Genomic DNA, 15,051 nt, shown 5'->3' with positions numbered 1-15,051 from the left:
GCCATCCGTGCATACAAAGCATATAGAAAAACTCTAATTCGTTAAACATTTTTTTTCGTGATTCACCTGTTCCAACAAAAAATTTGTATCCAACAAATAATATTGAATCCAGAGTACAGATTTTGAACATCAGAAAATACTGTTGTCTCTAGGCAGTATATTTAAACCAACCATTATCCATTTTATTTTAAAAATCAATTCCATAGGCTATTTTACGTAGTTGCTTTTGTCCGTGGTCTATTTTCATGCTTTTTAAGTTTTCATTGTCTCGCCTAAATGAAGTCCTGAAGATGAAACTTGAGCATTTTTGTTTCCAGCATCAGTCGTGCAAAAACTTAGCATAAGTTTACGATTAAGATCAGTTTAAGGTGGAACTACTTTTACAAATATTGTAAGTATTTTTTGGTGTATAAAGCCACTTGAATCATCCTTGGCATCCAGTTTTTGTTGCTTGAGGGAAACCAGATTATCCAATGAGAACCCTTGACAATCGACAGGAGTTATAATAAAGACGAGTATCTCATGATGTGAGTTTATTTACACAATGACAATGTAAAATAAAAAGTACTGTCAAATCTTCATATTAAAAACAGTATACAAAATTAACAAATATTTAGTCTTGCTACATTGCACATAATTCTCCTATTCTAGAATAATAAGTTCATCTACACCCCAATCTTCATAACTGCCATCTGGGTAAATATCTTCTGATTATAATGGGTACTTTCCTGGCTCTACAAATAGAACAGTTGGGTTACATAGACTTATAGACATGTGTAAAGAATTGCGCTAATATTAACGTACCTTTTTGCGGTACGGCCACTATCTTTGTGACGTCGCGTAATTGTAATACTTTATGTTGTATTGAATAGAAACGTATAATGGCAGACGTAGTTCTATCTTTAACGCCTTAGTTAGCTTACGATCAAATACACAACGCAACGCAATAATCTACAACATGATATATAACAAATATATACAGAGTTCGTGAAAACCATCAGACCTGACCCCAAAAAATGAAGTATTTTGAAGGCTAGTCTTTGTTCCAATGACAGATCAGAGTTATGGTCCTTGGACTTAACAAATTCACTCAATTAATCAATATTCCACCTTTTTTTTTCCTCACCCTTGAAGATATTGACTTATTATCTGTTATTTTAACTTGACACCATGACAACTTACAGATCAATTTAGCATTTTGTTCCAGAACAGTGAATTATTAACTAAACTTACAGGGGACTATGTTCATAGAATGCTGTTTTATTAACTTACCATATCTGCCATTAATTTGACAAGTACATTGCAGCTTTTAATTTGTCTTATTTGAGATGATTTACAGTAAACACTGTTAGATTTTAAGAGTGACGAAGATAGAAAGAATCGTAATTGCCATGATTGTTGAGCCTTACTGTCTTATTTCATAGTTACTTGATAAGTTTTCTTTGAACTTCAAATAAGGAACTTAATTATTTTATTATCATGCTCAATAACCTACTTTAATTCTTTCATTGCTATCTGTAGAGGATCTGTTTCTCCTTCCAATTCAACCATGACAGGAGCACACATTCTGTAAAATATGAGATTGTGAAATTATCTCCCTTTACCAAAGTAATAAATTACATATAATTTAACCCACTTGAATTCAATCTTTTCCCAGACTACTGTAAATTCAGAAATGTATGTGTCTATTTATTATTGTAATTGTTGAACAATAGAAAAAATAGACAAGAGGCTGTCACAACGACAGCAACCGGATTTATTAATATTTATTTGTGTCCTGGCAATATCACAAGAACCATTACTGATGAATGGTGAAAGTTGAAAATCGTCAATATCAAATTTGACCTCCATTTTGTCATCAGTATCAACATCTTAAAATTTGAAAAGCTTAGATTGAATGTTCATGAGTAAATGCAACAACGTGAATGGAAACGCCATTTCACAATCTTTCAAGAACCATAACTCCTGAACGGTAAAAGTCAAAATCGTCATTATTGAACTTGACCTCTAATTTGCCATCAGTAACAACATATAAAAATTTCAAAAGCTTTGGTTGAATGGTTCATGAGAAAATGCACGGACACGACTGGAAACACCATTTTTCAATCTTTCAAGAACCATAACTCCTGAACGGTAAAAGTCAAAATCGTCATTATTGAACTTGACCTCTATTTTGTCATCAGTAACAACATATTAAAATTTGGGAAGCTTTGGTAAAACAGTTCATGTGTAAATGCACGAACACGACTGGAAACACCATTTTTCAATCTTTCAAGAACCATAACTCCTGAACGGTAAAAGTCAAAATCGTCATTATTAAACCTTGACCTCCATTTTGTCATCAGTAACAACATATTAAAATTTGGAAGCTTAGGTAGAACAGTTCATGCGTAAATGCACGGACACGACTGGAAACTCCATTTTCAATCTTTCAAGAACCATAACTCCTGAACGGTAAAAGTCAAAATCGCCAATATTGGACTTGATCTCCATTTTGTCATCAGTAACAACATATTAAAATTTGGAAAGCTTAGGTAGACCAGTTCATGCGTAAATGCAGGGACACGACTGGAAACTCCATTTTTCAATCTTTCAAGAACCATAACTCCTGAACGGTAAAAGTCAAAATCGCCATTATTGAACTTGACTTTCATTTAGTTGTCAGTAACAACATATTAAAATTTTAAAAGCTTTGGTTGAACGGTTCATGAGTTAATGCATGGACAACATTTGATTACCGCCCGCCCGACCGACCGCCCGCCCGCCCTACATCCCCAAATCAATAACCGACATTTTTGTCACAAAAATCCGGTTAAAAAAGATTCACTGTCAATTATTGTGATTAAAGAAAATGCAACATAATAGGAAACAGGAGTGTTCTATTCTATATATGTTACATCATAGATATCCCAAATCTATGTCCCTTTTTCAACAGGATATGAACTGTCCTATGAGTTGTATCAAAACTTTAAAATAACTTATGCTTGAAGATATCTGTAATGTTGTAAACTATATAAAAGTGCCAACTTTTTACATTTTTTTCCTATTAAATGGAAAACGTCCTTGTCATTTATCATATTTTATCATAACTGGATTTCTTTTTAATATCAAATGAACTTTTAATGTATGGAGGTGCAAAAGATATGAAATCAATAATAACTTTTAAATTCTGATAATGTCAGGAATTATTTTCACTTTTTTGTCTATTCAGTTGAATGTTTTCAGTTTTCAAGGGTTAACAAAAATTTATATTGCTTTCAGGAACAATTACAAGAGGAGAGTTTGTATTGGGAAAAAGGGGAAGTAAGTATGATTTTGCTTTTCTTTTTTTAGAACATTTCACATCAACTATATAGGGGGAATTTCAAATGTTCTTAGCCAAAATTTTCCATAAAATGTGTTACAGTGGGTAGGGAGCAGAAAACACAATAATAATTTTTGGCCTTAACAGTTTTTTGTTCCCTTTTTTCAATACTTACGCTAATTGCAATGCTCTAGTACCCAGTACTCTGGCCCTTTCATATTTTGTCATGTAAGGTGTAGTAATTCTTTTATGACGTTCAATAGATAGTGATGGGGTTGTTGCTGGAAGAATCTCTATATTATCTTGATCCTGTCAAATCAAAACAAACAATTACAATAAAAGTACATAAAAGTATCATAAATAATATGAGGTTCTGGATGGGGGATCTGTTATTCTGTAAACATTTAATAGACCACTTTCGAGTTCATCCGTCACCGGAAAAAACTCATCAATTATACGCGCCTTTATGACGTCATTTACCAGATAGAGGGGGTCGCCTGTATCCCTGCACGATTTACGTTCATCAAGCGTCTTAGTGATCGTCATTGTACAGGATAAACTAGAAATAATGGATGTTCTGTAGGTACTTAATGACAATTCCCTAATGACAGCAATGCTGATTGTCAATTTTGAGAATTCAATTTGCCGAATAATTCGTACAATATAGAATTATAGTTTTCCAACCACTCGCTCAACATTGGAATGGAAGTGACGACGCCCCTAAACGCACAAATGACGTTCACTAAAACCAGAGTTTTTGACAGAAATGCATCGAACTCGAAAGTTGTCTATTTTTACCCCTTTTTTTCTCTAATTATTAAAAAAATGACCCCTTTTTTTCTTAATCTTCAAAAAATTAACCCTTTTTTTCTCTAATCTTCATTTTTTTTTGCCGTTATTCTCTAATCTTCATTTTTTTAAGGGCATTGGCATTATTCTTTAATCATTTAACCCCATCCAAACCCTCATAATATGATTTGTCACCAAAAAATGACTGCCTGCCAGCAATACTAAATAGGTTTTTATCAGATACATATAGTACATGTCCAACAAAGGTAAATCAGGTTCATTAAAGCCAATGTACATGTAAGGGTTCTAAACCCATTTAAAATGTATGCAATGAACCTAAAATGTTAAATTGGGAAACTTTAACACAGAACAAAACTCCCTTGAGAACAATTACCACAAATGAGTATAACATAAACAAGGGCACATAATATTTCTGATGAAAAAAAACTTAGAAAATTATATTTTATCAGAAAATTTGAAATTTGAAATATGTACACCTTGGTGTAATCACTAGATTAATGTCTATAGGTCACCATACATCTAAACGATACTGTCGCTTCATTTTTTTCTTGGATACCAATTTTTGTGGAGTTAGGAAATCTTGCATATTTATGAATATTTAAATTCATGGTTTTGGCAAAGTCTGCATACATTTCTTCAGAATATTTGTATTTCGTTGAACATTTAAGTTTGTGGTTCCCCTGCTAGCAATGAAATCCACAAAAAAAAATTTATCCAACGAATATTAATGAATCCACATTAATTACACACTACAAATGGCAATCCCTTATCTACCAATAGTCTAAGATGCGGATAAAAACAGTTTTTATAAATATGGGTGGCAACAGACATGACAGACATCTTTCAATCACCTGCAGGCAAACTAATCCTCACATTTAAACTGAATTAATATTACAAGCGTACCTCTCCATCTATTGGTTCATCTAATGGCTCTTCATCTATATCATCATCTAAATCATCAAAACTGTAATGAAAAAATAAATAACAGTTACATGTCATGTAATGAAGAACTGTTTGGAATGGTTTGGATGCGTTAAACTTTAGAAACAAAAATTATTTGACTTTTATATATATATATATATCTATTCCTGCCATTCCTTCTGACTTATTTAGTAGGCACTCTTTTGATGAATGAGTCTGAGCACACAAATGCATCTTTCAAGGTTCACAATTTTCAATGTAAAAAAGGGGCACAACTCTAGAATGGTAAAAGACTCACTTCAAAATATGAACTCTGTCCACATGTTGACGTTTCTTAGCAATGTGTATGAAGAAAACTTAAATTAGAGTCGGAAACAAAAAATAAACTCTAGATCGGAAGGAGACTAAAACCCCAAATTTGAACTCTTTCTATGAGTTTTGGTTCTACCATAGTTTTGCCAAATGTCAACCCCTCGAACTATTGACGTCATACAACAATGATTTTTGTGCGTCAGATATTTTAGTATTATGACGTCAAAATTTTATGGGAACCTGTGTGATGTCGAGTAATGGCGGACATATAGCTATAAGGTGTATAATTGCGGACCACACACTGCAGTGTTCTCCCCAGGATTTTTGGATAGCGCTGTGGTAATCGCGTAATTTTCGACAATGCTCAGTAACTTTATCGCGGCGCGCGGTTTGTTTGTAATTGTTTTGTTATGTGTTTCAGTGTTTGGTTTTGTAACCAACTGTAGCAGTGTACTGTTAACCTTACGACATTTGACAGGAATTTACATTTTTTGCATAAAGATTTCTCATTTTTATGACCTTAACGTTTTATAATATTTAAATGGCCTCATCCAAGCTTGACATCGAGACAGTAAAATTTCTCAAGTCGTATCAGCTTGGGTTTTGTTTTTCTAATCATATGCTCTCAAATGGTAGAATTTCTGACTAAACAATTATAAGTTCGAATAGGGGATAATGAATACTTAAAAGACTTGCTCATTTTCGGGGTTCGTATGGATAGTAAACCCGGCAAATAATTTGAAACAGACCCCTGTGTTTGATCGTTTTTAAAATCCCTCGTTTGTTCAAAGTTCGTAAAACAAGTTTGTGAAGTGACGTCGGGAAATGCGGTCAATTCATTTCATTTCATTCATATATGCCTCTATATATTCTTAAAATTAAAAAAATAGATGTCAATGTTGAAATCTTTGTTTATTTTGATCTTTCAAAAACGCCATTTTGTAAAATTTATTAGACTGGTCCTGCCGAGTTACTTTAATACAACGGAAATAATTCTTTCAAAAATCGTAAACCAGGTCGATCACGTGATCCGAAGTGAAAAATAAGCGGGAATTTAAAAAAAAAATTGAAAAATACGAAAAAAAATATAGCGACACGTTTGCGTGGGATAGCGCTGCGGTCAGTGCAATAGGACAGCGGGGAATTGCAATAGCGCTGAAAAGCGCTGTGCTAAAACGGCCTTGGGAGAACACTGACACAGTATTGTTTTTTTTTCATTTTTGAAGGTTGTGAGGTTGCCTGTAATTGCTTTTAATCATCACCTTCATTTGAAATTTCTTGGATAGTTGTTGCATTGCTAATCATACACTTTATATATCTAGTGGATGCTAGGCCTTAAAAATTTCCATACAGCATGGGTAAGTCTGTACAGTTTTTTGAGGTGAAAATACGGCCATAATTGTCCATTTGTTATGATAAACCTTAACACTAAGACACAAATAATTTACTTTAGAGGCTACCATTATGTTATGTCTTATGATGCAGCAGGTATGACTTGTACAGAAAGGGAAAATAGAGTTGGGTTAATGACAATGGAATATTTGATAGTTGTCGTATATATTTTTTCATAGAATTTGAATAGATATTTAGTTAAATGCGCAATACCCGTCGGCATCATGTTCGTCGTCCGCCATCTTGCAATATAGTCCAAGTCCCATAGACGCTTTAGTCTGTATAATTTAAATCACAGCTCGGACTACAGATGTATTATTATCCGCATCTGATATGTAATTTATTTTATACTGCAATCAGCTATTTTACTATACAGATAAAGCTATACGTATAAACGTTAGCTTTATACGTCAATGACCTCAACTCACCTATAAGCCCCGCCTACTTACAACGTCACGTCACAACCATGACAACATGTAGTAACATGGTCAAACTTTTATGAATTTAAACCTGTTATGTCTTCAAATTGGTAATTTATATACCATGTTTATCAAATGTTATTAATTAAATTCATTTTCCCTTTCTAATTCCTTAAATTGTCAATGCTTACCGCCTAGACTACGCTCAAAGGGAAATACCCCCAAAATGGTACCCCAAGGGGGAAATTCCAAACACTTTTTTTAATAATGTTTGTTTCATATTTTTATTATTTTTTTTTTTATTTTTTTATCGATTTCAGTATAAAAACAATATACGTATAGTGTCTTGAAATATGAAATTTATTTGTATTCGGCACGAAACGGGAAAATGCTCGGTAGAACCTCGCATTTTCCCGTTTCTAAGCCTCATACAAATAAATTTCATATTTCAAGACACTATACGTATATTGTCTAAATACCTAACAACGCACATGGCGCACAAGTTCTAAGATATTCTAAGAAGCAAAATCACTCTTATAACTTTAAATTTAAAAAAAAACTCCCACCTTCCAGATAGATAAAAAAAAAATCCATCTTTGACAAAAAAACACCTTATTTTTTTTAACCCTTTCATCATTTCAATTCATTTTTGTATCATTGAGTTTTCTGTTTAATTTCGCTCTCTTGCAAAAAAAGATGCTTCTTTGTATTATAAATTTATATCATATATAATCAAAAGCTGATCGAATTCATATATATATATATAGCCAGAGACACATAATATTATGAGGCCCCTCATGGGGGGGTCCTAGTAATCACATAATCACCATTTTTTTGCCAATATAATCACATAATCATTAAATATTTGCTTATCTTTAGTAATCAAATAATCATAAACTAAAAATACAGTCCTAGGTAATCAAATAATCATGAAATATTTGGCTTAATAATCAAATAATCATTAAAAAAACGGTCAAGTAATCACATAGACAGGCTGATGACCATGTTTTTTATGCTGACAAATATTTTTCGTCCCCATATTAGTAATTAAGGTATTCCAGATATTTGTATTTGTATGGTGTTTGTTGAAGTTTGAAGGTTTCTAAGTAAAAGTTTACTTTGGTGGCATTGTCCTGCCTTGTTGTTCTACATAATCTGGAATATTTATGGCTATTTTTTTTTATATAAGGCTTTGTGAAACAAGCAATTAAAGTCGTTTTATTTACCGTCTAGTCTCTAATGATTCAAATGTATCTGTTTGTGCAACACAATGGTGATTTTTTTTATAGAGCTCGTTAACTTAGAACCACCCTATGTAAACTAATCATAAGTCCTTTGGATAAATTGATACAGTCTAAAAGGTTAACAAGATAAAATAAAGTAAAACTGTTTTATCCGCGATACCTGGGACACTATAATGTCCTAGTCTCACTGACAGTAACATGAGTAACTGGCTGCTGGATTTTGTATTTTAACTGTTAAAACAAAACTAGATATATGATTGAAACTGTGAGAACTCACATCCTGTCGATATAATTTTCTTATATTTTGCAAAGGCCCCGACATGAAAAAACTGAACAATTCAAGAGAGAACACTAACAGTCTAACTTTCTAACAAAATGATTTACGAAAAACAAATATAAAAAGATGAACCAACAACAACCACTGAACTTGCAGGCTCTTGACTTGGGATAGACACATTACTAATGTAACGGGGTTTAAACATGTTTGAAGACACCACTAAGCCCACGACAACGCCGGACAATTGTGTAACGGCAAAACACAATAACAATCATGCAGTAAAGGAATGAAAAACAAAACAAAATATATGAGAAGCCCCCCCCCCCCCCCAAAGGGATAACCATTCAAGTTAAGAGGTTCCTGACTTTGGAGATGCAAATGCAGAATGTTGTGGGGTTAAACTAGTTTGTCTGCCGGTGTTATATAGCCATTCTTCCCCCATGCCAGTTTTTCCCCCGGGGGAAAAAAAATGGCATGAGCCAATTTTTCCCCTTGGGAAATTTTGGATCATTGCCATTCTTCCCCCGCGGAAATTTGGCAATACGTATACATATTGTCACTTTTCCCCATGCCAATCTTTCCCCCATAGAATAGATTTCACTATATTTATATCAGTCTGAAAATTAAACCCAACAGAGTTGGAATTAGATTTTTATGCTGACAAATATTTTTTGTCAATGTCGACATGGTCATCAGCCTGTCTATGTGTCCACTCGTCCTTCTGTATTTTCCAAATTTTTTTCTAATAGTCCTCTAGTCGGTTAACATTCTCAACATGACATGTGTTCACAAATCTGTCTACATATTTGTCTGTCTATTTCCCAGTAGTCCGTCTACATTTTCATCGGTCTGTTTATGTGTCTACTTTTCTGTCTGCATGTTCAACAGTCCTGACTTCATATTCATCCGTCTATGTCTACTATTATGTCTACAGTCCACCCGTCTTTCTCCGTGTTGACTAATCTATCTACATGTTTACAACTCAGTTTACGTTTACACCAGTACTAGTGTGCCTACATCTCTACTCGTCTGTGCATGTGTCCACCAGTCGGTCTATATGTCTACCATGCATACTGCGTCTACATGTCAATCTGTCTGTCTTCATGTTCATCAGTGCGTTTATATTTTTTTGCCGTCTGTAATTGCATTTTTTTGTGTATTATTTTGTCTGATCGTCCGAATCTTCAATATGCTGACATTTACATGCATTCTTTTGACCTGCATGGCAACTTACAACTTACTTTTATTATTTACAAGGTGTATACTCCATACTAATACCATAATTCTTTGAACTGTCAGCAAGTTTTTATTGGGGTTCATTATAAGCCATGGAACATTTTATCACTACTAAAATTCACGTTGCACTTTAAGTTTTTCCGACAACAGGCTAGCAATCATACCACATCTTCTTTTTTATATATATTATGACGATTAAACTTGTATATAATGATGCAAGCATGATTCCGAAATCCCGGGCTTAAAAACACGAAATCCCGAGGTCCCGAATTTAAACAAATTAAATCCCGACATCCCTAAATTCGAAAAAAAGAATTTCCGGACTCCGAAAGGGTCAATCTCGAAATCCCGAGCTTAAAACACACCCGAAATATATATCAAATGAATATTGATACGTTGAAGGTTTGGTAGCGCTAACTGACTAATAAAAAAAATTACTATTGTTTTTTTTTTTGTTTTTTTTTATAAATATCTATAAAACTGACGTCGCCGAAGGGGGGAAAATTAGCTTCTCGTCCTATAAGGGGGGGATTGGACTGATCCTGGTTTTCCCCCAATCTCACGAGTTTTGTTAATCTAAAATCGATTTTACATATATCCCTATTGGTCAATCAATTTTTCCCAAATTAAGTTAAGAAGGGGGTGTGGGGGTCAGGGAAAAAAAACTATGTGAATTAAGTTTTTTATTCTTCATTGAACTTTTGATGTCGTCCCTAATTGTTAGTGTAAAAGTGTATGTTGACATAAAAGGTAAGTTCACTTCTTTGTAATATAAAGATTTTTCTTTAAATCAAACCTTTCTTCAGGTGCCATATTTTTGTCTTTGAGATTAGCTTATGTCCAAGTTTCATGACAATCCATGAAGGTTTAAAGACTTGTCACGTAAGAAAAAAAAAGAAAAAAAAGTGATTAGTCAATCTATCAGAAAAATACTGAAAATGAAAATTGATTTATCATGAATAAGCTTCTGCTAAAGTTTTCATAAAATTCTATGAAGGTTTGACAAGGAGCAATAAACTTTAACCCAAGACTGTATCAACTTGTTAACCGTGAAATCAACTAATTATATAAAAAAAAAGATGTGATATGATTAATGAGACAACTCTTGGCAAGAGACAAAATGACACAGAAATTAACAACTTTAGGTCACCGTACGGTCTTCAAAAATGAGCAAAGTTCAGGTTGTTTCATCAATTCTGTTGCTTGCTGTTTAGACATTTGAACATGGACTACGACCGCCAGTCTACATCGATTTCGTTGCACATATGCCGTTGACTTTACGGGAGGATTGTGACGTTACGTAAAACCAATAGCTACCACTATCGCCAAAGATTTGACAAAAGTTGAAGAAGCAGTTGTGTTACTGTCTGCAAAATTCGCTCGCAATACGCTAGTATGGCTGTTATTTTGATAGCAAGCATTGTTACTATGGTCCTACTTCAACCGTGGTCTGTTAATAAACCTATTGTAGAACTGTAAGTATCTTAATTTGTCATCTTCTCAGTTTAAAAAAGTAGTAATTTTATAATTTTGAGAATAGAGAATGAAAATGAGACTTGACCCAAGAGCTCAAAACAATTAGTCTTTAGGGACGACATCAAAAGATCGATGTAGGATAAAAAACTTAAATCAAATAGTTTGGGGGTGGGGGGTCAACATTGCTGCAAGTTTTGTTAATCTAAAATCGATTTTACATATATCCCTATTGGTCAATCAATTTTTCCCAAATTAAGTTAAGAAAGGGGGTGTGTGAGGGTCAAGGAAAAAACTATGTGAATTAAGTTTTTTTATTCTTCATTGAACTTTTGATGTCGTCCCTTAGTGACCGTACCTTTTAACCGATATGATATTGCAGAGTACAAAAAATCCTTGATATTTATCTTGATATTTAGGTGTCAAGTTTATTTCTTAGTAGATTTCCCAATTCATCTAATTTGTATCATGTAAACGAAAATGTAAAAAAGTGAAGTTAAAATGGTGTGTTACTTCGTTCGTTTAGTATAGTATACATAACAACACCAACAGTCCGATATTATAATACACAATAATAATATATATTAGGAATTGGATAACAAGAATTCCAATTTTTAAAAATATGTTTATTTCTTAGGTTTCTCACAGGTCTAAAAAGTGGATGCACAGGCGCTAGATACATCGTTTAAATAATTTTCTTATAAATTACGAAAGCGGGGCGTCATATTTAATCTCCCGTTATTCTATTATCTTTATTATACACAAAAACACATTAGGTTTATGAAATAAGGTAGAAATTAATAAAGAATATTTACTGAAAAAAAATAATTTCTAAAAAGGGAGGTCCACTCTTCAAGCGCACGAGGTTGTATAAAGGGTCACTCAAATGAACACTAGTAAGATAATTTTGACAAATCAATCAAAAACAATTCCAAAACTCTTTTAGAGTAAACCCTTATTTTATTCTTTCAGTAATGAACAAGAATTTCTGTTTGATCCATCTGATCTAGAGTTTTTAGATTTTGAGGTAAGTTTTCTTACTCCGTCTTTCTGGTTGACATTGTGTATGCTTTCCAAAACAAAAATTTACCTCAAACGCAGCAAAATACTACTGATTTACATTGTACATGTATATTGATACAATTTCGCAGATATAGGTCCTTAAAATAACTTTTGATTATAGTTATGCTATTCTGAAGAGTTTTACTTATATATCTATTTGGAGAATCAGTATGCATTTAATGTAACAACAAGTTTATTTTAAGTTCGTAATCAATACTATCGACTATTATGAGTTTTAAAAAAAGTTGGAGTTATATAGCTCGAGTTCGAATTGAAGTCTGATATCGTGTTAAACTTTCGAGTTTTTTTTTTGTAGTTTTTATTTTGCTATAAGAAGAAACGTGTCCATTCTCTACAAAATATGTTCTTTAAAGCCTGAACATTCAACATACTACTGTATACATTATATTTTAGTTAGAAATTTGATAATAACAAATCGACGGTCTATCTTTCTTTTATTTTGCAGGATTATTCGCTAATATTTATGCTGTTTGAAAACTTTCCATGGAAAACTATTTGTAAAGTTTTGACGTTTATCGCCGGCGCCTATGTAGTTCTCCAGATATTATGGAAAAGGAGAAACACAGGTAAACATATGTTTTGTTTTTTTTTTATTCTCCGGCTCTACGGAATACATCTTCCCTTATTCCCTTTTTATTTTCTTTGTCATCTGATGTTAATAGAAAGAAGCAGATTTGGTTACTATTTCAATGATATGATTGTAGTCTGGTGGTGTGTGTGGTTTTTTTCCATTTGGATTTGTTTATACCCTCAATTTGCCGGACTTTATTTTTCCCGGCGAAGCCGTGTGTGGGGCGTTTTAAACTTTTTCGTATGCTCTTGATAAAATACGAATACTGTGTTCACGCTTCGCTTACTTAGTCACCAGAGTAAAAGGAGCTTGTTTATTCTGTTCAGTTCAAATAAAGTGAAAGTCCTTTTATAAAATTGAGAATTGAAATTGACAATGTGTCAAAGATAACAACCCGACCAAAGAGCAGAAAAACAGTCGGAAGCCACCAATGGGCGTTCAACACAGCGAGAGGGGAAAAACGCACCTGGAGGCGGGCTTCAGACGGCCCCTTAAAAAATGTGTATGACTGGTTCCATGAAGTTTTGTAGTAGAATAAACAGCTACATCTGATCTAAGAAACTTTCAACAGGGTGTTCTGGAATGATCACTAGTTACTAAACGTTCATATCATACCAAAATTACCAAAAATTTATCAACAAAGCAACAATTGCGTAGGCATTATTTTGTTTGATTCGAGTAGGACTTTCCAGTATGGTCTTTCTGACAAAGTAACAGCTTTTCGTATATATGCGTAGGAACTATTTTGTTTTTAACATGCGTAGTAGTTCACTTTATGTTCCTTCTGATTGAGTTCTTATAAGTAGTTCTAAACCTTATATCAGCCTCGGTAAGTTGATATTTGTCTGATTTGAACATGTTACTTTGAAAAGCACATTTTACATTCTATATTCTATATAATTATTTTTTGTTATTTCAATTGTAGTACGTCAATGGGATGTATTAATCTTCAGTGAACCCCTGGAAAATCCTTGGGAGGAACTTTTAGGACATCCATTTGATAATCAAAAATCTGTGGTAAGTTTATTGATAACGTTGGCTAATAAAACACAAGTTCTATTGCAAATTTAACAAACGAAATTTGAAAATAGTCTAGAACACTCGACTTTACACTAAACACTCGACTTCACACTAGACAATGGACATTACAATTAACATTATACTTTTACACTAGATACTCGACATTACAATTAACAATACTGTAACACTTTACAATAAACACTCGACATTACAATTAACACTACTGTAACACCTTTACACTAAACACTCGACATTACAATTAACACCACTGTAACACTTTACACTAAACACACGGCATTACTATTAACATTACTGTAACACTTTACACTAAACACATACCATTACAATTAACACTACTGTAACACTTTACACTCAACAGTCGACATTACAATTGACACTACACTTTACACTAAACATTACACTGGACACTAAACATAACGCTTAGTACTAATCATTTATCTAAGACTCTTGCATGACACGTAACACTAGACCTTGTGCTCCGGAAAAAATCGATATTACATTTAACTTTGGACATTTTGAATTGTTTTTTTAATGGTTTAATTGCTTTAACATTTTTACATTTAACCATTTTTTTTTTATCTTTTCAGATCGACAACGATGCGACGCGGATGACGAAGAAAGCTGACTTTTATATTCAACATTATTCATATTTTTGATAATAAATGTTACGTTATTTGGATACCTACATCATGTTTTATTTCTTATTGACAAAAGGAGATGTGTAATACACGCAGTTAACAGATACAATCCAGTGGCGGATCCAGCCATTTTAAAAAGGGGGGGGTCCCAACCCAGAGTAAAGGAGGGGGGGGGGGGGGGGTAACAACTATATGCTCCCATTCAAATGCATTGATCGGCCAAAAAAAGGGGGGTTCCAACCCCCGGAACCCCCCTCTTGGATCCGCCACTGCAATCGAAGATCTGCCATTAAGGAACCACCATAAGATTATTAGGGGAGTGACTAGGAT

At 33.4% G+C, this 15,051-nt stretch overlaps 1 protein-coding gene and 1 pseudogene across 1 annotated transcript; one reads left to right on the top strand and one right to left on the bottom strand.

Annotated features, from left to right (window-relative positions):
- Positions 1-518: 518 nt before the first annotated feature.
- LOC139505698 (DNA-directed RNA polymerases I, II, and III subunit RPABC2-like) lies at positions 519-6,999 on the bottom strand (annotated as a pseudogene).
- Positions 7,000-11,227: 4,228 nt separating this feature from the next.
- LOC139505697 (uncharacterized) lies at positions 11,228-14,770 on the top strand. The gene is made up of 5 exons (XM_071295187.1): positions 11,228-11,390; positions 12,361-12,415; positions 12,917-13,037; positions 13,968-14,059; positions 14,671-14,770. Exons 1-5 carry the CDS (start codon positions 11,311-11,313, stop codon positions 14,737-14,739), a joined length of 417 nt encoding a protein of 138 aa, XP_071151288.1. The 5' UTR covers positions 11,228-11,310; the 3' UTR covers positions 14,740-14,770.
- The last annotated feature ends 281 nt before the right edge of the window (positions 14,771-15,051 follow it).

This window comes from Mytilus edulis, unplaced genomic scaffold (assembly GCF_963676685.1).
Source record: "Mytilus edulis unplaced genomic scaffold, xbMytEdul2.2 SCAFFOLD_418, whole genome shotgun sequence".
Classification (NCBI taxonomy): Eukaryota; Metazoa; Mollusca; class Bivalvia; order Mytilida; family Mytilidae; genus Mytilus; species Mytilus edulis.
The sequence above is the reverse complement of the archived record's forward strand: the minus strand, read 5'-3'. Positions and strand labels throughout refer to the sequence as shown.